The 26,847-nt window shown below is 38.7% G+C and overlaps 1 protein-coding gene across 1 annotated transcript in view; it reads right to left on the bottom strand.

The window, feature by feature from the left end:
- The window catches only part of LOC129647315 (uncharacterized), a 148,285-nt gene extending 121,659 nt beyond the window's left edge, over positions 1-26,626 (bottom strand). The window contains exons 1-3 of the mRNA XM_055574456.1: positions 26,583-26,626; positions 25,814-26,267; positions 25,538-25,667 (exon numbers count right to left, since the gene is read on the bottom strand). Coding sequence (XP_055430431.1) covers positions 25,538-25,667; positions 25,814-26,267; positions 26,583-26,626 — 628 coding nt within the window. The remainder of the gene's footprint in view (positions 1-25,537; positions 25,668-25,813; positions 26,268-26,582) is intronic.
- Between the last annotated feature and the right edge of the window lie 221 nt (positions 26,627-26,847).

Genomic DNA, 26,847 nt, shown 5'->3' with positions numbered 1-26,847 from the left:
CTTTTGAACTGTGGTATTTGAGAAGACTTTTGAGAGTCCCTTGGACAGCAAGGAGATCCAAACAGCCCATTCTAAAGGAAATTAGTCCTGAATATTCATTTCAAGGACTGATGCTGAAGCTGAAACTCAAATACTTTGGCCACTGGATGCGAAGAACTGACTCATTTGAAAAGACCCTGATGCTGGGAAAGGTTGAAGGTGAGAGGAGAAGGGGACGACAGAGGATGAGATGGTTGGATGGCATCACCAGCTCTATGGACATGAGTTTGGGTAAGCTCTGGGATGGACAGGCAAGCCTGGTGGGCTGCAGTCCATGGGGTCACAAACAGTTGGACATGACTGAGCGACTGAACTGAACTGTCCTTGGCATTGCCAGCTTCACCTGGTCCCTACACATCTAACACATCAGATGTCACGTTACCAAGACTAAAGCCTATACCAATCTGACAAGAAGTCAGCCAAAGAAATTAGAAACAAGGTGATTGTGTATAATATAGATTTATATCCAAATTCATTAATGATAAAATTTACTCATATTTGCCTTTGAGATGTTAATAAAGCTATTGTGATTTTCAAAAGAAAGTTACTCTTTATTTCCTGCTTAATTCAGTCTTTTTTAATTTCTATTTTTATATTTATAATTATGTAACAGTTTAATCTATGGAATTTTTAAAAATATCATAAAATCAATATGCGTTAGGTTATATGCTCACTGCTGTTTTAGTATATGGTAAACCACCAAAATAGTTTGAGGTCACTGGTACAGACTGTGAAGGTTGGAAAGCTTGATAGAAGAGGTGGGACTTGATATGAAAACACAGGTTTAGGTTATAGAGAGAAGGAAGGGCTTCCTCGAACATCGGGATTTCTTAATCTGTCCTTCTCAAAGCATTTCTGTAGTTCTGGGATAAGGAGCTCATGTGCTTATTTGTTCAGTCGTGTCCGACTCTTTGCAACCCCATGGACTGTAGCCTGCCAGGCTCCTCTGTCCATGGGGATTCTCCAGGCAAGAATACTGGAGTGAGTTGCCATGCCCTCTTCCAGGTTTCAAAAAAAGTTTCAGTTTCAAATCCAGCATCCAGCATGCTAGTGCATGCTGGTGGTGGTGGTTTAGTTGCCAAGTCGTGTCTGACTCTTGTGACCCCAAGGCCATGGCGCCTGCAGACTCCTTTGTCCATGGGATTTTCCAAGCAAGAATACTGCAGTGGATTGCCATTTCCTTCTCCAAGAAGAAGAAGATCCTCCTCTTCCAGGGGATCTTCTCAATCTATGGACTGAACCCAGGTCTCCTGCAGTGCAGGCAGATTCTTTACCATCTAAGCCACCAGGTATTTCTGGTTTAAGGAGCTTGCCCTTGCTAAATATTTCTGTCTGTTGGACCTGAAGCAGCTTTCTTACCCTATTGTTCCTTCTTTCATTTAAGAAAATCTATGTTATGCATTTACTATGATCCAGCCAATTTGCGACTTTACTTTCACTTTTCACTTTCATGCATTGGAGAAGGAAATGGCAACCCACTCCAGCGTTCTTGCCTGGAGAATCCCAGGGACGGGGGAGCCTGGTGGGCTGCCGTCTATGGGGTTGCACAGAGTCAGACACGACTGAAGCGACTTAGCAGCAGCAGCATACTGGCAAATAAGGCTCATGGCATTTACAACCTAAGAGTTGGTCCTCAGTTGCCTCTGTTAGGCCAAGGTGCTGAACTTGGGTAGCTCCCTATCTAACCCCTATGAAAATCAGGCATTAAATCAAAGAGGACCTAATGGAAGTGGGTTCAAATCCTTAGTAGTAGGACTCTAATAATGACATTTTGAAGGTGCACTTCAGGTATGGCATCCTCATATTTTTCTAGTTCATAAACCACAGGCATAAGTACCAGTGGTATGTAGTGGCTACCACATTTTCCAGAAATGTGGAATGGGCTAGCGTAATAGGCTAAATACTGATACTTCAGAAGACTGAACACAAAGGGTGTCTTAGTCTACACAACAGGAAGGCCAAAGTCTCAGGTCCATGTAGAACTCAGGTCTGGGAGAAAAAGCCAGGCAGCTACTGTGGTATCTCATTGCATTCCTCCAGTCATGTAGCTAGATATTAGCTCCAGAAAAGGAAAGAAGACGTGGGCAGAAGCAAGCTACTGTTCTGCCAGAAGAAAATAATTGTTGGCTTTAAAGGACCTACACAGTCCTAAACTACCTAGAGTACCTAGAAAGGTAAGATCTAAGAAAATACCTGCTCTCCAACTGACACTGTCAAACTTTTGAAGTGTTGGGAAATGAATACAGCTCTCTGTATTTGAATTTGGCATGGACGAATTAAATTTCAATAGGAGGCCAGACTTTAAATTCTGCAGAATTTGCTCCACTTAAATAAAATAGTAAAATGGTGTGAGGAAGCGGACTCATTGAGTCTCTCGATTATTAGTTCCACTAAGAAGAAACTGATTACCATGATCTGAGAAAAACCAGGTATATTTATTCAAACTTGGGTGGAGAGATAAGACAGCTAGAATCTCCTTCCCCTCCTGTCTATTTTAATAATATAATTTTAGATGATTTTGTTGTTACTATAAAATTGCTTTCCTTGGCTCATTCATGTCCAGATAGTTCTAGGTTAACTACAGACACACCAAAAAATTCCACCACTGTAAATTTACAGTGTGTTTCATTTTTGTTCATTAAATAGCCAACATTTTCAAAATAATTTAATGTACAAAGCTTTTTTTTTAATTTTTAAACTGAGATTGGTGATGGTGGCAAGGTGGGTAAGTATACCCAAGCTATTCTTGGGATTTTTCTTTTTCAATAAAAAAGATAAAATATACACCGTTACATTAAAGCTAAGTCAAAGGAGGAAAAATAATCCCAGGCAGACCCTTGGCTGCAACTACAATCAAACTGTTGACAAAAGGCTAATATAAATCTAAAGAACACCAGGTATAGTCTGTCAGGACCACATTCAGCAGTCTATTAAAGTTTCCTTCACTTCTGTTTGTTACTTTAATGACTAGAACTGCAAGAAAGTATATGAAAAGTGACGCTTTTCTAAAATAATTTCACTTTTTCTAAAAGCATGTCAAGCTTATAACTACTGTATGGAATTATACTTATAAGTATAATTATAAGCCATTATAAACTTATCTACCCCCTCAAATCCAAATAATTTTTAGCATTTGCTTGTGTGGCATCTTGCAGATGCATCTCATGATGTAAAACTAATTCTGTTATGGCATTCTGTAATGGGCAGGAAACAAAGATACTTAGTTTATGATTGTCAAAAAAATATGTGGCTTTTTGTTCATTTAGTTTATGGTATGTTTTATGGTCTATAGACAAAAAGAAAGGAAATGCTTTGTTTTCTGGTTGAGTGTATACGCACATTTTACCAAAACACGCTGCCTAATACCTCAAGGCAAAATTGCTATTATGAGTAATTTTCTTGGAAGACGTGGGTGTCTGAAAGGTTTGCCAATGCATCTGATTATCATTCCCAAGTTTAGTTCTGTTGATAGAACATGATTTTCTTGATCATCTGTTATAAGCCATCATAGTTAAGATGTCACATAAAAATGACATCTTACTCTCAAAGCAGACTATCTATGGGCCCAGTAGGATCTTATGTTCTGAGCGATGTTTGCTTTTCCATAAGAAACAAGAGTACTAACTTTTATCTTGGCTCCACCCATATTTTTGGCTACATATTTTAAATGTGTTGCAATTTCTCTGCCGAAAAACCAGTGTCACATAGCTTTAGGGTTTTAAGAAAACTCAAACACTGAAACCACACTCTTCTCAATCTATTCTGAACAATGATTATGATGTAAGTTTTACTTTCATGTATGTTCACTATCACTCTTGGCAAAGCAGAAATTTACATTGTGCATCCCACAGTGTTTGGTTTGTTTTTTCTTTTAGTGTAAACAGAAACCCCTCTCTAACAAGCAAAAAGACAATAATGATATTAGTTGTCCTTATTGCCCACTAGATGTGCTAGAATAGGACTGTGCTTTTATCAGTGATTTCTGAAATTTCTTAAAGAGGGAACCATTTTTTAAAATTTTTATTTGTTTTTTAATTCATGAAAAACTGATTTGCAATTTTGTGTTGGGTTTCTGCCATACAACAACTTGAATCAGTCATAACTATACACACACACATATATCTATCTCTTCCTTCCTGAGCCTCCCTCCCCTCCCCCCACCCAATCCCTCTAGCTCATCACAGGACACCAGTCTGGGCTCCATCATTTTTAAGTGTATCTAACCAAATACTTTACTAGCGTGTGAGATGAGTGCAATTGTGCAGTAGTTTGAGCATTCTTTGGCACTGCCTTTCTTTGGGATTGGAATGAAAACTGACCTTTTCCAGTCCTGTGGCCACTTCATGGCAAATAGATGGGGAAACAGTGGCTAACTATTTTTCTGGGCTCCAAAATCATTGCAAATGGTGATTGCAGCCATGAAATTAAAAGACACTTACTCCTTGGAAGGAAAGTTATGACCAATCTAGACAGCATATTGAAAAGCAGAGACATTACTTTGTCAACAAAGGTCTGTCTAGTCAAGGTTATGGTTTTTTCAGTAGTCATGTATGGATGTGAGAGTTGGACTATAAAGAAAGCTGAACGCCGAAGAATTGATGCTTTTGAACTGTGGTGCTGGAGAAGCACCACTCTTGAGAGTCCCTTGGACTGCAAGGACATCCAACCAGTCCTTGCTGGATATTCACTGGAATATTCACTGGAAGGACTGATGCTAAAGCTGAAACCCCAGTACTTTGGCCACCTGATGCAAAGAGCTGACTCATTTGAAAAGACCCCAATGCTGGGAAAGCTTGAGGGCAGGAGGAGAAGGGGACGACAGAGGATGAGATGGTTGGATGGCATCACCAACTCAATGGACATGGGTTTGAGTGGACTTCGGGAGTTGGTGATGGACACGGAGGCCTGGCATGCTGCGGTTCGTGGGGTTGCAAAGAGTCAGACATGACTGAGCGGCTAAACTGAGCTGAACCGTGATTAGTATCTGACTACTAGAATAATTCTCTTAGATTATAAATCCAAAACTGAATGATACAGAAATATGCCATATCCTTCTTGGAAAGTTACTGATTATAGAATCAGACACAAGCAAGGCTGCATGCAAACTAAAATGACAAACCATGTCTTCTTCAGAGTAATGCTGGTAATCCATCCAGCATCATAGTTTCTTCTTCTTCTTCTTTTTTTTTTTTTTTTAACATTTTGGCCATGCTGAGTGGACTGTGGGATCTTAGTTCCCCAACCAGGGATCAAACCTACACCCACTGTAATAGAGGCAGGAAGTCTTAACCACTTAACCACTGGATCACCAGAGGAGCCCCCACAGCTCCTTGATTTATGATTTTTAAAATGTAACAACCAAATATTTTCCGGTGTGGCATTTTATAAAATGTTTTAGAATTTTTAAATTCACTATTTAAAAATTGCTTCCAATTTAAAAAATTTAATACAGAAACCTAGTGTTTTTCACATTTCTTCAATGGATATTTGAATAGCAAACTAGTCTCAATCTCAAAGATGACTCAGTTTGAAAATATTCATTATAATTAAATTCCAGGTTAAATAAATAACTCACATACCCCTGGAGAAGTCAGTGTAATGGAATCTAAATTATACTCTAATTTTCATTTTCCCTCTTACTACTTAAAAGCAATTTTATTAAACTGCAATCAAAAATTTACCAAAGATTTCAATTCAGATTAGCAACCCAATTCAAGTTCAAATTTTAGACCAATAGCTCTGTCTCCTTATACATAATACTGACTGGCTGGATTTAACTGGAATGTATACTTGACTTGACAGTGTGATGCAAGTGTAATTCAAGTCTTTTAATTATAATATACTAATTAGTATTCATGTGTTCACTGTATATTATTTAGGCATAAATTATTAATTTTCTTACTGAGATTAAATAACATAATTAATCCTACAGCAAAAACAAATATTGGATGGAAAAGTCATACAAATTTCTATTTTAGTCTCCAAGAAAAGTAAAAGTTGGAGGTCCTAATTTCCATCACTGATTTGAGACAAATATACCAAACTTCCAATCAGTTTGTTGGTTTCAATGGTTAATCTTCTTGGTAAATCACTGCTTACCTTTAAATTAAGTTAACCTAAACAAAATAATCTTGGGCTCCAAAATCACTGTGGATGGTGACTGCAGCCATGAAATTAAAAGATGCTTGCTTCTTGGAAGAAAAGCCAGGACAAGCCTAGACAGCACATTAAAAAGTAGAGACATCACTTTTGCCAATAAAAGTCCATATAGTCAAAGCTATGCTTTTTCCAGTAGTCATGTATGGATATGAGAGCTGGACCATAAAGAAGGCTAAGTGCCGAAGAACTGATGCTTTCGAATTGTGATGCTGGAGAAGACTCCTGAAAGTCCCTTGAACTGTAAGGAGATCAAACCAGATAATCCTAAAGGAAATCGGTCCTGAATATTCATTGGAAGGACTGATGCTGAAGCTCCAATACTTTGGCCACCTGATGCAAAAAGCTGACTCACTGGAAAAGGCCCTGATGCTGGTTATTGAGGACAGGAGGAGAAGAGGGAGACAGAGAATGAGGTGACTGGATGGCATCACCAACTCAAAGCATATGAGTTTGAGCAAACTCCAGGAGATAGTAAAGTACAGGGAAGCCTGGCATGTGTAGTCCACGGGGCCGCAAAGAGTTGGACATGACTGAGCAACTGAGCAACAACAACAAAGCAAAACAATATAGACTTCAAGCACACTAGTATCCTTATTCACCTTATGAAATGCTAATATCATTGCCAAGTAAGTTCTCCATCACAGTGAACTTTCACAAGAACCCACTAAGAAAGCAATAATCTAAGGTGAAGAAGCCTTTATTTTACTCAGATTTGGGTGTAAACATGAAGTAACTGCTCTTTGAGTGGATGGAGAAGAGATAAAGAGCATAAATTAATGAGGAAAATACTTGGTATACTTAAGTATTTGACCAAAGTTAACTCCATGGATGGAAACTCAGTGTTGCAGACAAGCATCCATTTAATCAAAGCAATCAATAGCAAAAGGTAAACAGAACCATAAACCAGCATTATTCAGTTCAACAAATAATTATCAAGTGTATAGTGTATGCCAGGCCCTCTGCTAGGTATTGAATTTATGATAATGAATACGACGGTTCCTTTCCTCAAGAAGCATAAATATCCAGCAGGAGAGAAATACAAAAGCTGATCTGGTTTTGCAAGATAAAAGCAATTGCTGTTTAGTCACTAAGTCATGTCTGACTCTTTTGCGACCCTGTGGACTATAGCCTGCCAGGTTCCTCTGTCCATGGGATTTCCCAGGCAAGAATACTGGGGTGGGTTTCCGTCATTGTCAGGAGGATTCTTTACACTGAACCACCTGGGAAGTCTGGAAAACAAATAGCCACGGGGCCAGCGGTGGGGGGGGGGGAGCATAATGGTAAGAATAGAGCAGGTAGTTTGTGGGGAGACCTATAGTAAGTTTGGTAGTTCTGAGAGAGGCCAAAATGCAGGCGGTGGCTGAAAATAGATGGAAAAGATATCATGCTTATAGATTTGCATAGCTTTACAGTTATGTTAAAAATACACTGAAGGGAGGATTTTAAACAGAAGAGTGATTTGGCTAGATATACAGTTTAAAAAAAATCACTTTCTTTATTCTAAAGACTGAATATAATGTGAAAAGGTTGGAGGCAAGAAAATCAATAAACTAAATGGACAATCGATTCAGTGAGAGTAGAGATGAAAAGAAAAATTTGAAAGAAATTAATATTTAGGAAATACATTAGGAGTCTAGGATAACTCTTGGTTTCTGACTTGGAATAGTTCCATTACCTAAAATAGAGACTGTAAAAAGAATCTAGGATGAATGTTGAAATAAGTTTCATTACGAACATAATGAGTTTCAGGTGCCTACAGAATGCTAAGTGGAGCCACTCAGCAGGCAGTGCAGTATAGGAGTCCGACTCTCAGAAAGAAGCCCCAAACTGGAGATACAAAATAGAGAGTTGGCAGAATACAGGTGTTTGCTAAGCTTTAAAAATGGAACCAATTGACCAGTAATAGTGATGGATCCAAACCAAATAAAATATTGTGTGTGTGTGTGTGTGTGTGTGTGTGTGTGTGTGTGTTTAGGTGACAGTGGGGGGAGGAGGAAGAGGCCATAATTTTAAACATTTATTGGCTAATCAAACCTCTTATTATTTCAAGCACTCACTGAGACCTAGTCCTTAGCTATTTCAATAGTACAGAAATTATTCATTAGCTTATATAAACCTTATTGTCATATAAAAGGCAAAACCATGGATGAATGTTTTATAAAAATGTGTATAAGACTCCCCCAAGCTCCAAACTTTTAAAAAGTTCTTTTATTCCTTCACTTCCATAGTTTGTACAAAACTCAATCAATATATTTCTAGTTTTCCTTCCTCACTGATAGTTGTTTTCTTCATTACAGATCTATGATGTCTGATTGACACCAAATACTAGGATTAGATCAAGTTCAAATGAACATATACCTACAAGAGTTATGTGTAGCCCTTTGGACTTTTTCTCAAAGTACTTAAATTTGTATAATAATACAAATAAAAACTAATTTATCTGTGAAAATCCTTGGATTTGAAAGCTCTCATAGATTTTTGTTCTACTGTGAACACAAAAAATTTTGACCAAGCTCATGCATAATCTTCCTATTTTGTTCCCATGTGGCACTGCCTTGTATTCAGAGACCTCTATTTTGATTCATAAAACCACATGCAATGCAACTAATGCCAGCACTATAGTTAAATTTACAGTCCTGCTATGGTACTAATGCAGTGACTTCCTCAGTTCTGTGCACCGTTATCTTGTAATTTGGATTCAGTCCCAGCAGGATTGAAGTACTGTTCCTCAATTAATTCAGCTACCCAGAGTCCTAGACAATCTGTGGGTTGTGTCCACTTAGTTCCTTGTAAATCACTTCCCTCCTAGCCTTTCAATTCATTTGTGACTTGTGCATAGTAGAAAATCTCCCTGAACCCTTTTCTCACTGTGATTGCATTGGACATTGTCTGAAAAGAATGGCTCTCATTATTCCCCTTTGATAATTTACATTTTAATTCTAGGTCCCAAACAGCTGGCCTCTGCTTTGAAAAATGGTACAACAAATCCTTTGGGCATACTGCCCTCTTCTTCCCTTCCTTTCCAAAGCATCACGTCCTCCAAAGGACTTACATTTGAAGTGGAACACATTCTCAGAGAATTTAAATGGATATATGAAGATCATCTAGCACTAAGAAGAAATTTAAAGGATTTAGGAGAAATGTTTTCTCCACAATAAGTCTGATGGATTATTTTTAAACTTAATATATAAGGAATAAAGCACAGTATCATATATATTAGTGAATAAAATGCTTTTTGCCTTTCTATTGTAAAATAATTTTTTTCAAAAGCCATTGTTCTTTCCTTTTAAAATCCACACTGGCTGAGAAGGGCAAACATCTGCCAAGTATGTAGAGTTATATCCATCTTTTCCTAAAGCATTGTCTTAGTCTCATCTTTCCAACAGCTCTGATTATTTGCATCACTCATTCTCATTGTTTTTGTTGTTGTTTAATTGCTAAGTCATGTCTGACTCTTTGCAACCCCATGGACTGTAGCCCACCAGGCTCCTCTGTCTATGAGATTTCCCAGGCAAGAATACTAGAGTGGACTGTCATTTCCTTTTCCAGAAGATCTTCCCAACCCAGGGACTGAACTCATGTTCCCTGTGCCTCCTGAATTACAGGCGGATTCTTTTTACCCACTGAGCCATCAGGGGAAGCCCTCAAAGGACTATCAGTTCACAAAGGACTATAAGTACTAATAAATGTGGGCCTTAGAATCACAAGTAGCTGTGAAACTAAGTAATTAAGTGTGCGTAGTCTCCTAAATGACAAACAAAACAAAGCATCAATGTGGGCTCTGAGAAATAACAATGCAAAGTAAAGCCTGGAGTTACCCAAGTACTCAACAGATACTTCCCGTCTCTATTCTCTCTTCTATCCTTTCTAACCTCAGAAATGGAGAAGAAACGTTTACAGACCTTCAGTGATGAGTCATATTTATGTCTCTGTACACTTTCAAATGTTTAACTTTTCAATTTTATTAACTTCAGTGGTAACAAAATAAAAGTCAGTAAATTAATATTTAAGTGTAAAACGAAATGAAATTTTTATTAGAGTTGTACAGATTTTTCCAATTTGGGGTCCATTTTTATTCTATTATTAGGTTATATTACAACTAACTGTATAACATAGTTTTTCCAAATGTGAAGTGCTTGTATCTTAACTACATCCTGTGCTGCGGATACATGTACACCTAGATTTTATGATGGTATACAATAGTAAATTTGACCACCAGAGAACTGTGCCATTGAAAAGTTAGTTTTCACTCCTTCTGGAGGGACTTTGACCTGAGTTTAGAAATGTCCTAACTGCCAGTCTAAGTCAACAACAGTTTTTTCAGCAGCATTTTCCACACATGCCTTAGCCTAAACTAGGGCTCCTCAGCTCACTGGTAGGAGCAGATTCTCCACATACATAACCTTCTGTGCAGGTCTAAGAATCTCTGAGCAGCATCATAACTTGGAAAAGGCAACTATCACTGTTCAATTTCTTTTCCTCATGCTTTTTCCAGAAAAAGCTTTCTGAATCAATTTATTAAGAGTTATCACACAATAAGCTATACTTTATCACAAGATATAAAGTCATGGTTACTCTGTTTGTTACAAAATCTACAGTGGTTGCTCCCAGGGGCTTCCCTGATGATTCAGTGGATGAATAATCCTGCATTGCAGGAGACACAGCAGACTCGTGTTCAATCCTTGGGTCGGGAAGATCCCCTAGAGGAGGAGAATGGCCACCCACTCCAGTATTCTTGCTCATGTTTTTGATGTGCTTTATAATATGAAAAATATACCCCACAGAGTACTGAAAAGCAATTTTCACCTTGAAATGGTCCTTTAAAATAATATAATGGATATTCTTAAGGTTAAATACGTGTGCTCCATTTACATCCTTCTTTACAGACTGTCTCCATTTACATCTGATATATACAATAAAATGTGATTTTTTTTAGCATGAGAAATTAAAATTGTATTTGCTTTAGGAAAATATGAGCCCATCTTTTTACTATGACTAAGTTAATACTCTCTAACCTGACCCTCTTGCTAATGTTCGAAATACTTTGTATACTTCACTAACAATGAAATCAGTACAGAATCACGCCTTAGTCTCTCCCTCTAAATAGGTTGGTGTATCTATGCCATACCATATGTAAAAATTCTCGACCTACTACTAAGTCCTCTCAAATTCACCTTGCTAATCTTAAAAGGTTACATTCCTCACTCTGCTCCCTAAGTCAAAATCCTTCACTGATTCCAAAGGCCTTATGGTAATACCAAAATCCCAGTAAAGCCTAGAATTTAAGGACCTCTACACATCCAAGACCACTTACCCATTCTATTCTTTCCCCAAAGAAATCTCCCATTGCAGACAATATTGTTTACCGTGCTCTTTGTCACCTCAGTGTCTTTGCTTCTGCTATTATCCTACCTGGGTGTTTTCTAAACCCAGCCACATAAGCAGCCCCACACTGCATTGTCACTTCCCACATAAAATCTTTAGCTTCTGCACATGGTGATATATTTCTCTCCTCTAAATTTACATAGCACTTACGAGACACGCTCTTCTTCATCATTTATCTTAGTGTGCATTATATTCTTTTTGATATTAGTTTTAAGTCTTATGTCTCTAGTGAGTGGAGAACAACATGCTGTATATTTTACACTCCAAACTAGAGAACATGTTGTATACTGTACATTCCACAGCATAAGCATGGTTGCACATATAGAAGAAAATTAATCACTTTCTTGTTTTTATTAAAGCCTTTCACTAGTTTTTTGAAGTAACAGTTTATATTTGATATTTAGTGACATCTCAATATTAAAAGACCAGTAAAGCATCTGCCTACAATGCGGGAGACCCAGGTTTGATCCCTGGGTTGGGAAGATCCCCTGGAGAAGGAAATGGCAACCCACTCCAGTATTCTTGCCTGGAAAATCCCATGGACGGAGGAGCTTGGTTGGCTACAGTCCATGGGGTCGCAAAGAGTCGGACACGACCGAGCGACTTCACTATCACTATGCTTAAATAAGATCCCAAGAACACTATTTAAAGCTTAATATATATTTGAATTATCTGTTGGTTTTGTTATTAATATATTTAATATTTAACTTGAGGAACTGCTAGTCTGGGAGATAGAAATATCATTCCAGCTAACTGCTCCATGTTAAAGCAATTTACATTACATAATTAATTAACCCTAGAAACAAAACAAAATGGAAGTCAAGAAAAGAAGCTTGAAGAACAACAAGAGTAATTCAATTTTTCTTTGCAAAATAAAAATACTTTCTCCTAAATTACGTGATTTTTGAAAATGTCCTATAAATAATATTACATGAAAGAATAAAAAATTTAATAGCTTTGTCTTCTATTGAGAAAAATGTCTAGGAAAAAAATAAACAGCCCTGAAATATGCCAAAAGTATAATCAATCAAAAGTCTGGCACACTGTGTTTAATGTTAAGTTCAGTAGAGCATTACACTTGGTCTACAAATATTTGAAAAGCACATTTAAGTATTTTAGCATAAGCAATGTATACATGAAGAGGAACACTAATCTCAAAGGTGATTCAAGATCATCACGAAATTGGATTAGTTCACTTACTTAATTTCAGGGCATTTAGGCCATTACCTGTAAGAAGCAAAATATGTGTAATTAGGTTATTTAATTCATTTATAAATTCTGATACCATATTGGTTGTTGCTTGGTATCTGATCTTGTTTATAACCAAAGCTGCTATGGGGAAATAGTCAAAGAATACACTCATATTGAAACTGCAATGATTTTTGTGACTACTTTTCTCAAACATGGATTTGTAATTTTCTGTTTAGATTTTTAAAAAACCAAAAAACTTAATTTCAGACCCAAAATGGCTGCAAGGGTTAAAATTACTTATATAGGTAATACTCCAGTATCTCAAGAAAATGACACGTTTAGGTTACCTATGTTTAGACCATTTTATTAGACTATATCAACTGAAGTCTAATCTTGTCTCTACCATTGATTTCTAATTTTCTAAATTATTTTTCTCTTGTTATTTAAGATATCAGTGAATGTTACAGATATATCTACAGGGATTTAGAAGACATAATTAATCTCTGAAAACTCGTATGAGATTCTCAAAAAGAATTGCTTCTACTACCTTAAAAATAAGAATGCACTGCCAGTTAAATAAAAGTCAAACCATTTATCATGGTCAAGAGAACCCACAAGGCCTGAAATCTGCCTTCTGCTCTAATTTCCTGTCCCGTTACCCTCTACCATGGCCACGAGACTCTAGTGCCACTGGCTTTGTATTTGTTTCTCAAATATGCCAGGTTTCTTCCTGCTCTTTATGCCGTTGCTTTTTCTGTTCCCTCTGCCTACAAACTTTTTCCCCAAATATTCATTTGCTTGGCTACTTTTCATTATTTATGTCTCCAAGAGCAGCCCATCCCATCCGAGACAAGCTCTATCGTATGTTTTTGTTTTCCACTTCTTCCAATAATTTTTTATGTCTGAAATGCTTAATCATTTATTTGTTTACAAGTTAATTTCTGTCTCCCACTATTAGAATATAGGCTCCATGAAGGCAGGGATCTGTATGGTTTGTCCCAATATCCTGAATATTCAGAAAAGTTCCTGCTGCATGTTCGGGATCCAACAATCATTTGTTAAATAAATGATTTATGAACCATGATATCTGAAATACGTTGGGCACACTAGACTGATATTTTAAATGGAAGAAAAAGAGAATATCTATTTGTCCTGTAGTGTTTAAAAATGTTAAATTTGATGACTCTGAAATTTTTTTAATAAATTTTCTCCTATTTAGAACTAAAAAAATCTTCAAGATAAACACTAAATTTCTTTTCATAAAAAGGAATATCTGTACAAGAATTTTTTACATTTCAGAGAGTTTGGCAATTTTAAAAAATAATAAGCTATAATTTTTCAAGTACAGTGATTAATAATATCCCTGTTACACATACTAATTTTGCATGAGCAAGTTTACAAATATGTATTGCCTGTAAAACAGCATGTATAGATTATTCATAATACAAAAGTTAAAAATGAATTATTCCCAAGAACATCATTTACTATGATATTATTTTAACTCTTTATGGATCATTTGGATTTCAGACTGGTCAAATTCAGTAAATCACATCTAAGAAGAAGAGGACAGAATATCTTATTTCAAAAGATTTGCTTTCATAGGTATGGATTGCTGCTGCTGCTGCTGCTGCTGCTAAGTCGCTTCAGTCATGTCCGACTCTGTGTAGCCCCATAGATGGCAGCCCACCAGGCTCCCCCATCCCTGGGACTCTCCAGGCAAGAAAACTGGAGTGGGTTTAGTTATGGATTACTTATGTGCAAATAAGATGTTTTTTTTCTAGATTATGGCTCAAAATAAAGATATTCAGGAGAAGCTAATATGCACAGCCCATTCTACCTCAAATGGTCATGGAAAACGTTTTAAGGAATTTTGTTCCATCCATTCAATGATAAAACAGTAACTCCAATTTTGATTAATGATTAAATATGTCCATTTAGAGAATTAGGACATACTATATAACATTCTCTAACAGAAAGAGGACATTAGAATTCCTTCACTCCCTAAATAGTGGTATAGTTTCAGTTTTCACTGACTAGGAATATATTTCTCTTTAAATATTTAAGCATGGTTTCTGCTCAATTTCTTTCCTCCAATTTGCCCATCATGCTTTTCAAATATTTGTCAACTTAAGACTCTATGATGCCTAAGCAGTGTGGGTACAGGTGAAGCTCTACTGAACACAGTAATGATGGAAATACCTAATTCTTATTTAATTTGCTGTCTCCTTGTATGAGGCAAAGAAACAAGAGGCATGGAGCACTAGAGGCAGAGAAAGAGCAAAACATACAAGAGTAGGAAAGTTAAGAGGGAAGCAGACACAGACATAGAGGCCACAGCCTTTCTAGCTCACTTCCTTTTAGCTAAAAATGTTAAAGCTGGGAAGACACAAAAGGAAAGCTATTTCTGAGAAAATTTCATAGTGCTATAGGTCAGAAAGAAGCTTCCACCTGGCTATTTTTGTTGGATTTCTCTTGTACACAGAGTCAAGTTTAAACACAAACTCAATCAATCTAGAGGCATCAGGATGGATAGTTCAAGTTCAGAGAAAAGCTCCTTGGCTTTTCAAGTAGCTTGAGTCTGGGCACACATCCCCAGAGAGTTTAAATGTCTGTCCTAAGAGATCCAAACCACAGGAATGAACCTGGAGCAGCAGCCTGGTCAGTGTTTCCTGGACCAGGTTTAGTCTCACCACGTTCAGTAGTGGAGCTGGCACGGAGCTCGTTGGAAAAGCCTTAAAATGCTGAGTCTCTCCTTCTTTTATATTCATGTGAAAGTCACAGTTGAGTCACAAAGTAGGGGAGGTATGACAGGCAGATCACCCCACCCTTAGGTCAGAGAACAGGAATATAAACTAAATTGGAAGAAGAGTCAGAGTGAGATGGTTCTTCATGGGCAACTCCTTACCAAGAGCTGAGTCTGACCTGAATAACAATTTTAGGCCTGGTTCCACCACTCAGCATCTCAGGAAAGTCATTTAACCACTCCCTGTCCCAGTTTCCTTACACGCACATCAGAGGTTCACACCATTTGCTCCTAACTTATACATACTTCGCAAGTCTTAAGAACTGATGTCCCTTCTGCCACAGGGCAGAGGCACAGAAAAATACACTTTATGTTTCCATTTGTACAAGCACAGAATCCTTCTAAGACACTAATTAATAGAGTTACAAAAAGTCACTCTGTTATATAGACTATAAACATATTAAGCAAAAGGAAGGGATTTCATTAAAAATAGGTTTGCTCAATATCAGTTTTTTAATAGAAATCAATATCAATTTTTTAATAGAAAAATTAGGATTCTTCTCCCAAAACCTGATGGAGGTCTCTCAGAAAGGGCTGAAACGAGGCAGTGAGACTGTCCTAGATTGTATAAAGTTTAATAACTTACAATTTTGATGTGGACCACCTTCATTTAATATGGTTCTATTCAAAATAAAGTAAAACCACACCCCGTAATCATGGAACTTATGACTGAGTCTAAAAGTGATAAGCACTTTTTAAAAATCCACAAAATGTCAATTTCACCAAAGACCAATTAATAGTCTATAATAGTTTACATCATACAATCATGAATGAGGCAAGCTTTAGTTTGAGATGCAATGGCCAAACCCATTTAAATAAACCCTAGATCATACCTACTTTGTTGTTTCATAAGAGACATAGCTTCCAGTAGGATGCTTGGTGCTTTCTCAGAAGTAAAATTTCTAAAGTTCCATCAATACTGGTTTCTCCTCTTTAAAAAAAAGAAAATCTGCATTTCCATGCAATAGCAATGTCATATGCACTTCCTAAAAGATAAATTTAAGTGACCAGTATTTCAATTTAGGACACTTGATCAACATGGAGATGCTTTGATATTGAGCACCAGATTTAGCTTTATCATTTCAATTCAATAATGGACAATGGAATTTGGATCATATTTCTCAAAACAGAAAAATATAGTAATTATTTGAAATTGGTTTAATTTGATTTTATGAATGAAAACATATAGCATTGTTTTTCCTATAAAAGAGTATTTAAAAACAATATTCTCATGTGAACATCAAAGTATAATTTTCAATTTTTTATAAATCAACTGTATAACAATTTACCTCAACTAAGAAAAAATGGTATATATAAATACTAATATAAGGCTAACAGCAGTACATGAACCGAGAACTTCCAAATGTACAAGCTGGATTTAGAAAAGGCAGAGGAACCAGAGATCAAATTGCAAACATCCTTTGGATCATAGAAAAAGCAAGAGAATCCCAGAAAAACATTTACTTCTGCTTCATTGATTACTTGAAAGCCTTTGACTGTGTGGACACAACAAACTGTGGAAAATTCTTAAAGAGATGGGAATACCAGACCACCTTACCTGTCTCCTGAGAAACCTGTATGCAGGTCAAGAAGCAACAGTTAGAACTGGACCTGGGACAATGAACTGGTTCTAAATTGGGAAAGGAGTACATCAAGGCTATATATTGTTTGCTTATTTAACTTCTATGCAGACTCAGTCAGTCAGTCAGTTCAGTCACTCAGTTGTGTCCGACTCTCTGCAACCCCATGAACTGCAGTATGCCAGGCCTCCCTGTCCATCACCAACTCCTGGAGTCCACCCAAACTCATGTCCTTGAGTTGGTCATGCCATCCAACCATCTCATCCTCTGTCGTTCCCTTCTCCTCCTGCCTTCAATCTTTCCCAACATCAGGGTCTTTTCAAATGAGTCAGCTCTTCGCATCAGGTGGCCAAAATATTGGAGTTTCAGCTTCAACATCAGTCCTTCCAATGAATACCCAGGACTGATCTCCTTTAGGATGGACTGGTTGGATCTCCTTGCAGTCCAAGGGACTCTCAAGAGTCTTCTCCAACACCACAGTTCAAAAGCATCAATTCTTCTGCATTCAGCTTTTTTTATAGTCCAACTCTCACATCCATACATGACTACTGGAAAAACCATAGCCTTGACTAGACATACCTTTGCTGACAAAGTAATGTCTCTGCTTTGTAATATGCTGTCTAGGTTGGTCACAACTTTCCTTCCAAGGAGTAAGCCTCTTTTAATTTCATGGCTGTAATCACCATCTGCAGTGATTTTGGAGCCCAGAAAAATAAAGTCAGCCACTGTTTCCCCATCTATTTGCCATGAAGTGATGGGACCAGATGCCGTGATCTTAGTTTTCTGACTGTTAAGCTTTAAGCCAACTTTTTCACTCTCCTCTTTCACTTTCATCAAAAGGCTCTTTAGTTCTTCACTTTCGGCCATAAGGGTGGTGTCATCTGTATATCTGAGGTTATTGATATTTCTCCCGGCAATCTTGATTCCAGCTTGTGCTTCTTCCAGCCCAGCATTTCTCATGATGTATTCTGTGTATAAGTTAAATAAGCAGGGTGACAATATACAAAGTGCTTCATGTGAAATGCCGGGCTGGATGAATCACAAGCCCAGAATCAAGATTTCCCAAAGAAATATCAGATATGCAGATGATACCACTCCAATGGCAGAAAACAAAGAGGAACTAAAGAGTTTCTTAATGAGGGTGAAAAGAGGACAGTGAAAAAGCTGGTTTAAACTCAACATTCAAAAAATAAGATTAGGCATCCAATCCCATCAGCTCCTGGCAAACAGAGGGGGAAAAAGTGGAAGCAGTGACAGAGTTTATTTTCTTGGGCTCCAAAAATCACTGCAGATGGTGACTATAGCCATTAAATTAAAAGACACTTGCTCCTTGGAAGGAAAGCTATGACAAAGCTAGACAGTGTATTAAAAAGCAGAGATATCACTTTCATGACAGAGGTCCATATAGTCAAAGCTATGGTTTTTCCAGTAGTCATATACAAATGTCAAAGTTGGACCATAAAGAAGGCTGATGCTTTTAAACTGTGCTGCTGGAGAAGACTCTTGAGCGTCCCTTGGTTTGCAAGGAGATCAAATCAGTTAGTCCTAAAGGAAAACAGTCCTGAATAGTCATTGGAAGGACTGATGCTGAAGCTGAAGCTCCAATACTTTGGCTACCTGATGAGAACAGCCAACTCATTGGAAAAGACCCTGGTGCTAGGAAAGATTGAGAGCAGAGGAGAAGGGGGCGACAGAGGATGGGATGGTTGGATGGCATCACCAACTCAGTAGACATGAGTTTGAGCAAACTCCAGGAGATAGTGAAGGACAGGGAAGCCTGGCATGCTGTAGTCCATGGTTGCAAAGAGTTGGACATGACTTAGTAACTGAACAACAACAATCCTGTGATTATTACATACACAAACACAAATATCACTATGATAGCACTTTGGAAAACACAAAGTGAACAAATTTCGTGGACTAATAGGTTGTTACAGGTATTATGACTCCATATAGCAAAGATTTGTACGCAACAGATTGCAATCTTCATTCAAATGATATAATAAGTATGTGTAGTAAATTACAGAATCAGATCTTTTCCTAGCTATACTAGATGACACTAACATAAAAAGAATGCACTACTGATCCTAAAAACTTTTTTTTGGTTCTTTGTTTTCAAAGTGGGCCAAAGGAATGTGGTCTCATAAACGCCAGAAAAACAGGCAGCTTATTGTTTAAAATACTGTTTTGTTCAAAAACACAGTTGAAGGGAAAGACTAAATTACAACTTTGAGAGGCACAATACTCAAATAAAGTAATACAATTTCAAAGCTGAGAATTATTTAATTGTGATGCTTCCTAGTCAATAAAACTAGGAAACATTTTCTCATACCATTTTATTATATAATTTCACTGTTGTCCATTAGCAAGATAATACAGTGTTGTTGCAACTGTTAAAACAATACAGCATGGGCAACAATAAACCCATTAATACTTTAATGCAATATAAAAGGTTCGTATCAGTATGAATATTCTATCTCAAATTAAAAGAGCAAGTTTGTATATTTACTTACAAGTTTGCTTTAAATATAGGAGAACTGGATAGTTAAGCAATGAAATATACTAATGGACATTCAAGCACTATATTTTATGATCACTGAGAGATGGATTCAAGATGGCTAATGATAATGCTGTACACAGCAATGTAACTAGGGATATTTTATTTAAAATTAAATGAATTCAGTTCAACTTAAGGGAACATCAATATAGTTAGCTAGCATAAAATGAAGACAGTGGACTGCCTGACAGATAATGGCTTTACTGTGTGTGCATGCTCTATCGCTAAGTCGTGTCTGACTCTTTGCGACCCATGGACTGTAGCCCACCAGGCTCCTCTGTCCATGGGATCTCCCAGGCAAGAGTACTGGAGTGGGTTGCCATTTCCTCCTCCTGGGGTTCTTCTTAACTCAGGGATCAAATCCACATCTCATGTACTGGCAGGCAAATTCTGAGACACCAGGAAAGCCCAGATGACTTTACTAGTCAGTTTCCATTTTACTTGATGTCAGGTGAATAAAATAACAAAATACAGTGAGCTAATCAAAATTTTCATTTGAAAGCAGTAGGTTGTACAGCTACCCCACTTTTACCTTTTTCAAGTCATTTGAAGAAGGCTGGTAAGAACACAGCTAGGATAAGCAACTGTCTATAAGATAAGGGAATCTGGGTCAGCTTGGGTACAAATAATGGGAAGACGCAAGGCAGTAACTTTTCTTCCTGATTCAGAAACGCTTTCCAGAGAAAGGAAGCAGGATCAAAGGCTGGTATACAAGGAAAAGTTTGTTCAAGGCCAGAGTATATATAAGTCAAGATCAAAGGAAGGACCGAGACAGTGATGAAGCCCTGAGAAGAAGTTGGCATAAAACTGTATGTTAAATGAGAAATATAGATATAATGGAAAATACATTACAATAAAAATGGTAGGTTCTATTTTCTAAAAATTGGTGTTTTGTTTTGTTTTGTTTTTTGGCCAATACAAATTGAAAGCAAAGAGCAAAGGAAGAAAAGAAGAAAGGAAGGAAGGAAAATGGGTAAAGAGGAAAGGAAGAAAAAAAAGAAAGCAAGAAAGAAGTCCAGCTGTGTGATCTTAGAAGCTTAATTATTTTCTCTAAAAGGCCTATTAACATAACAGGCTCCTCTGTCCATGGAATTCTCCAGGCAAGAATACTGGAGTGGGTTGCCATTTCCTTCTCCAGGGGATCTTCCCAACCCAGGGATCGAACCTATGTTTCCTGCATTGGGCAGGCGGATTCTTTAACACTGAGCCACCAGGGAAGCCCCAGTTTATATATATACAAATATTTATACAATTGTATATGTTGTTGTTTAGTGGGTAAGTCATGTCTGACTCTTGCAACCCAGTGGATTGTAGCCCCCCAGGATTCTCTGTCCATTGGATTTCCCAGGCAAGAATACTGAAGCAGGTTGCCATTTCCTTCTCCTTCTATATATAATTATATAGAGAGAATACATATATGAAAAAAGGAGGTTAGGTATACAGGGTCTACATTAGGACATTTACATACTGATACACTTTACTAGCGTGTGAGTCCAAAATCACTACAGATGGTGACTGCAGCCATGAAATTAAAAGACGCTTACTTCTTGGAAGGAAAGTTATGACCAACCTAGATAGCCTATTGAAAAGCAGAGACATTACTTTGCCAACAAAGGTTCGTCTGGTCAAGGATATAGTTTTTCCTGTGGTCATGTGTGGATGTGAGAGTTGGACTGTGAAGAAAGCTGAGCACCGAAGAATTGATGCTTTTGAACTGTGGTGTTGGAGAAGACTCTCGAGAGTCCCTTGGACTGCAAGGAGATCCAACCAGTCCATTCTGAAGGAGATGAGCCCTGGGATTTCTTTGGAAGGAATGATGCTAAAGCTGAAACTCCAGTACTTTGGCCACCTCATGCGAAGAGTTGACTCATTGGAAAAGACTCTGATGCTAGGAGGGATTGGGGGCAGGAGGAGAAGGGGACGACAGAGGATGACATGGCTGGATGGCATCACTGACTCGATGGACGTGGTCTCAGTGAACTCCAGGAGTTGGTGATGGACAGGGAGGCCTGGCGTGCTGCGATTCATGGGGTCGCAGAGTCGGACATGACTGAGCGACTGATCTGATCTGATCTGATACTGATACACAAAAAGTTGTCTTTGAGGTTTGGGACACTACTGTCCCCATGTGCAGCCCCTTGTGTCCCATATCTGAAATACAATAACTGCCCATTTAAATGTTATTTTTTTTAGTTATTCCCCATTACAAAAGTAACAAATCCCTCTAACTGTATTTGAAGATTTCTTAAAGCCAGGAGCCCTGTAGTACTTTTTGTGTCTCTACACTTAGTCCCCAGGAAGATATTCTGCATCCAGTAGAAATATAATAGACACATAACAAAATACATAACTGATGCTGAGGCTGAAACTCCAATACTTTGGCCATCTGACTCGAAGAACTGATTCACTGGAAAAGACCCTGTTGCTGGGAATGATTGAAGACAGGAGGAGAAGGGGACAACAGAAGATGAGATGGTTGGATAGCATCACCGACTCAATGGACATGAGTTTGAGCAAGCTCCAAGAGTTGGTGATCGACAGGGAAGCCTGGTGTGCTGCGGTCCATGGGCTCTCAAAGAGTCAGACACGACTGAGCGACTGAAATGAACTAACAAAACAAATAAATAAGTTGGAATAAATGCTCTCCTAAATGAAGAGTAAAGGCTGTTTGTAATAAGAGTAACAGTATTGAAAACAAAATGCCTGGAGAAGACTAACATTCAAACAGGAGATTACAAAGAACAGAATGAAAGGAGAGGAAAAAAAAAATCAGTGAAATGATCAAAATACTGCTCACACTTAAGAAGGTTTAGATTAAGTAGATCAAATTAAGAAAGGCGTAAAAAGAACTGAAGTACAAAAGAACAGACATATCTGAGAGAATCAGACATGACTCAAAGAGCTTAATAGCATCGTTACCTGATATACCAGAGACATAAGAGTTTATAATTGTTTCAGAATATTATCTTTAGTAACATTCACTAATGCATTACTAATAACTTACCTAAATGACTGCTTTTAGGATTAAGGAATATGACATTGTTCTGGGGGTAGTGTTATTATCCACTGTAACTGTTATTTTAGATTCTTTATCTTAATCTGTCAAGAGGAAATTAAGCAGTGAAAGGAATTCATTAACCAAAGCGATCAACTTGAATACTAAAATCTCCAAGTTGGTTTCATACGCTCAATCTTATGGGGACATCAATGAATATTTTAAGGATGTACATACGGTCATGTGCATCTAAGCAAACATTATAACTATTGCATTTTAAAGTCCAAGAGCACAACCCCATTTTTCAAAGGCATAGCAATCCAGTCTGCTATCTAGACGCTAGTAAAATTTTACCAAAAAATGTGTATCATAAGAAAACATGCAAATATATGCCAATAAGCATGCTTCTTCCTTTTCCCTTCTGATGTGTTTAGAAAATCTGCAAATTGATTTTAAGCCAAAAGTGGTAAAGGAATGAAATTGTTCTTTCAGGTTTAGGGGATGCTGTGCCAAGTTTCATTTCTGGCAGCATATTTATGACCAAGTTCAAGATCCTTGAAAAGAAATACGTAAAAGAGGAAATATCCCTTTAACCTTAGCAGAGCAACAGAGTAGAGGCTGCTGTGGGAAGCGAAAGGCTTCTGCGTTACGAGGGTGTGCTGCTGGTGTTTGGTTTCCACTGAGAGGGTGCTTGCTCTCTCAATGAGTTTGAAGTAGCTACTAGGATGAGGTAATGGCTGTGCCAGTTTCACCGGGTCAGGCTCTGTCAGCACATTCTTTCTCCTTCTCCTCCCTGAGAAGGTGCTGTAAACACGTCATCCTAGGAGAGTTGCTACAGAGAATGAACAAATCCCAAATTCAAAATTCCTGAGAAAGCTGGCTCTGCTCCTGACAATCTAGACAGAACTAGAAGCTTAAAAGAGCATAGATAGAGTCACGATAAACAGGTTATTTGATGGAGGTGAGGGAAAAGGAGAAAAACAGAGAAAATGGACATTCATGTATAAAAAAAATTTTTAAAAGAAGCTCAATTTTTAATTGCTCAGATCTACAGATGTATGTTAAGCAATTTTCTGCTTATGGGGAAAAAAAACCTTTAGGAAATTAAATAATACTGTAGCATATTATGAAATACTAAAAATTGAAATTAAATAAAGTACAGGCAAACAGCACGTACCACTGATCCTAATGGCACAATAGCTCTGCTCAATGCAAATTGTGGATTCCAGATATAAAGCTATGATATTCAGATAAATTTATCTGGAAATCAACCTTAAAATACACACACATAACAATACTTTTTATTGAAAGAGAAAAATGCATTTCGCCTTTTCTTGGGAAGGAAATGTTTCTGTGCATGAAGAGGGGGTGATTGAAACGCCCATGATATTTTTACAGAGTCATAAAGATTTCTACCAAAATACGTAGCAATTGACCAGCTAAATGGGTGTTTTGTGTCACATTCAAGTGAAAGGCTATAATCTTCCTCTTGGGCATTTTAAAGAGTTTTTATTTATTTAATCTATTTTCATTGCCAAAAAAAAATTATAATTGCCCACAGTGAAATGACAGGGTTACAGAGCCATGTGTTATACTGGGGCTGGTACCTGCTGCTCAAGCATGGGGCATTTTGCATAACATGGCTCACATAAAAGGCTTTGTTCTCCATCGCCTCACTGCGGCTGCAAACCTCAATTTCAGTTAGCAGTCATTTCCTCTCCCAGACCAATCATTTCAAAATAAATCATATTTTTGACATTTAATACCTTACCGATATTCATTAATCCCTTTGCCTCACATCCAAACTTACATACCACCCAACAACATATATTTATTTGGTCTGCAGTACAAATTTGATTCACACCATAATCCCCAAATCTTCAAGAATAAATATTTTAAGACTCGTCTTTTAAGTACTACCCTCTTTTGCAAAATTAGGTATATATTATACTTGCGAATGTGTTTATGTGTGTGTGTTTGTGGTTTGTACCACCATACGCCTGTGCATGCTTTTAAACAAAAACCCTTCACACTGAGTCAGTAATAAAGGGTCTATGTCCTGGAATCATTATGCTAAGGGCTTCCAGCTGATGGCACCCAGCAACTGTTACAAACGGGCTTGTAGCTAATGAAAGCTTTTTAATTTTCTGACAAAATCCCCAAACCCTGATGCCAGGCAGTATAACATCCATTTCCAGTTTTCAAGGATGTTTTTTTCTGACCCCATCCATTTTACTATCCCCTCCTCCCTACACACACCCAAACACACATCCCCACTCCTGGCTCCTATCAAACACTCTTTCTTTAAATTTTCATCCTTAAACAAAAGACAAAGTTGGGGAAGGAAGACACCCTACACTGCAGCCCCCAAAACGCCTTTTAAGAAGAAAAAGAAAAGAACTGGTGGACTGTAGATGCTGCCTCCCACTCCCATCTCTTAAAAAGAAAGACTATGTAGACGTTCAAGCTCATCCAGATTCATTTTTCGTATCCCGCCCTCCATCGAGACCAGACATTAATTTTTCATTTTCCTAAAACTATAAACATTCGTCAATCTTTCTCTTCCAGCTGTGTCTGGGACAATTACAGGGAAAATGATTTCGAATTGACAAGGTTTCTTTAACTTACTCATCCGTCAGTGTGCAGTTCTCTGCAGTTCGATGGACCAAAAACAAAAGAAAACCTAAACAAAAAAACCTCTACTTCGAAATTCTCTTTTACCCCAGTATAATTCATTCTCTATCTTTCCCCAGCTCAGCTAATATTAGCTTTAAAGACAAGTATCCTAACCCGATGTAAGTTCCCGGGCGCTTCAAAGTGGTACCTACCAAGGTCACACACCCTTCTCCAAATCCAGAGCCCAGGTACAGCCCTGGTCCCCTGCTGCGTAGTAGTTACACCGAGAGAGGCCGGGCCTGAAGCTGCCGCCAGGTGGGAGACAGCTCCACCAACCTGTGCCTGCTCCCAAGACACGGGATGAGACAAATCCCTTCCCATCCCCGTTCCTTCCCTGGGCTCCTTCTCCTCCCTCCACGCGGTGGGCGAGGCAGGAGAAGGGAGAGGCACGTTTATACTGAATCAGAGGTGGGGAACGGCTCTCTTACCTGGGCGCGGAAATGATGCACCCGCAGTCGCCGCTGCCACCGCTCAGGGACTTGAGGACCTAAGGTCCTCTGGAGAAGGAGCAGGGGGGTGGGTGGGGGTGGGACAGGGCAGAAAAAGAAGAAGGAGAAGGAGAAAGAAAAGAAAGAAGCGGAGGGGAAGAAAAGAAAGAGAGGAGGCGGTGGAGGATGCTGTCGCCGCGGCCGCCGAGAGCCCGCGCAGCCGGAGCTCCCGGCCCAGTCTGAGCGCCGCCCTGGCCGCCGGCTCCCCGCGGCCACCCCGCCCTCCTCAGGCCCCGCCCCTCGCCCCCCACAAGCCCCGCCTGAACGGCGCCCCGGGCGGTGGCGGAGGCGGGGCTGGCGCGGGCATGGCCACAATGTACTGGAGGGGAGCGCGGCCGCCCCGCCTTCCGCAGCTGTCGGCCCGCCGTCCGGCGGGGACCGCGAGGGTGGCAGCCTCAGAGCTCAGGCCAAACCCCAGCCACTTCGGGCCTGGGACTGTGGGCGCCCCCTTTAAAGAATCCCTGCCCTCTCCACCACCAGAAGCAGAGTGAGACGAGCACCTTTGGGACAGAGGGACCCATTGGACCCTTTTCTGATATCCTTGGTGAACTCGGAGTGGCTGGGGCGAGGAGCGGGGGTGGCGTCAGCTTTAGTCTCTCTAAGAGGCGTCCCCCATAGAGGCCTCTCTTTTCCCTTCTCCATCACTGTTACGGTGGGAGTTCCGGTTACCCCTCAGTGAAGACAGCTCCCTGGCCTTGCCTCCACATACCTCAAGACAGTTGCGTCCAGGATAGGAAAATTGGGGGGAAGCATGACGACAAACAATAACTCCTCTCAGTACTAAAGGAACAAGGGTTGAGGGTTTAGAGAATTAGTAGACCCCCGTTCGATCACTAATCAGATTTGTTCATTCGTTTATTCCTTCTACAAATGTGTATTAAATTTGCTGTGAGTCAGGCACTGTTTTAGCCACTGTGGAAACATCAGTGAATAAAACAGAACTCCTCTCCCTCCAAAAAAAAAAAAAATACTTG

The sequence above is a fragment of the Bubalus kerabau genome, chromosome 3, assembly GCF_029407905.1.
Source record: "Bubalus kerabau isolate K-KA32 ecotype Philippines breed swamp buffalo chromosome 3, PCC_UOA_SB_1v2, whole genome shotgun sequence".
Taxonomy (NCBI): domain Eukaryota; kingdom Metazoa; phylum Chordata; class Mammalia; order Artiodactyla; family Bovidae; genus Bubalus; species Bubalus kerabau.
Note: the sequence above shows the minus strand (reverse complement) of the source record. Positions and strands in the feature narration are given on the sequence as shown.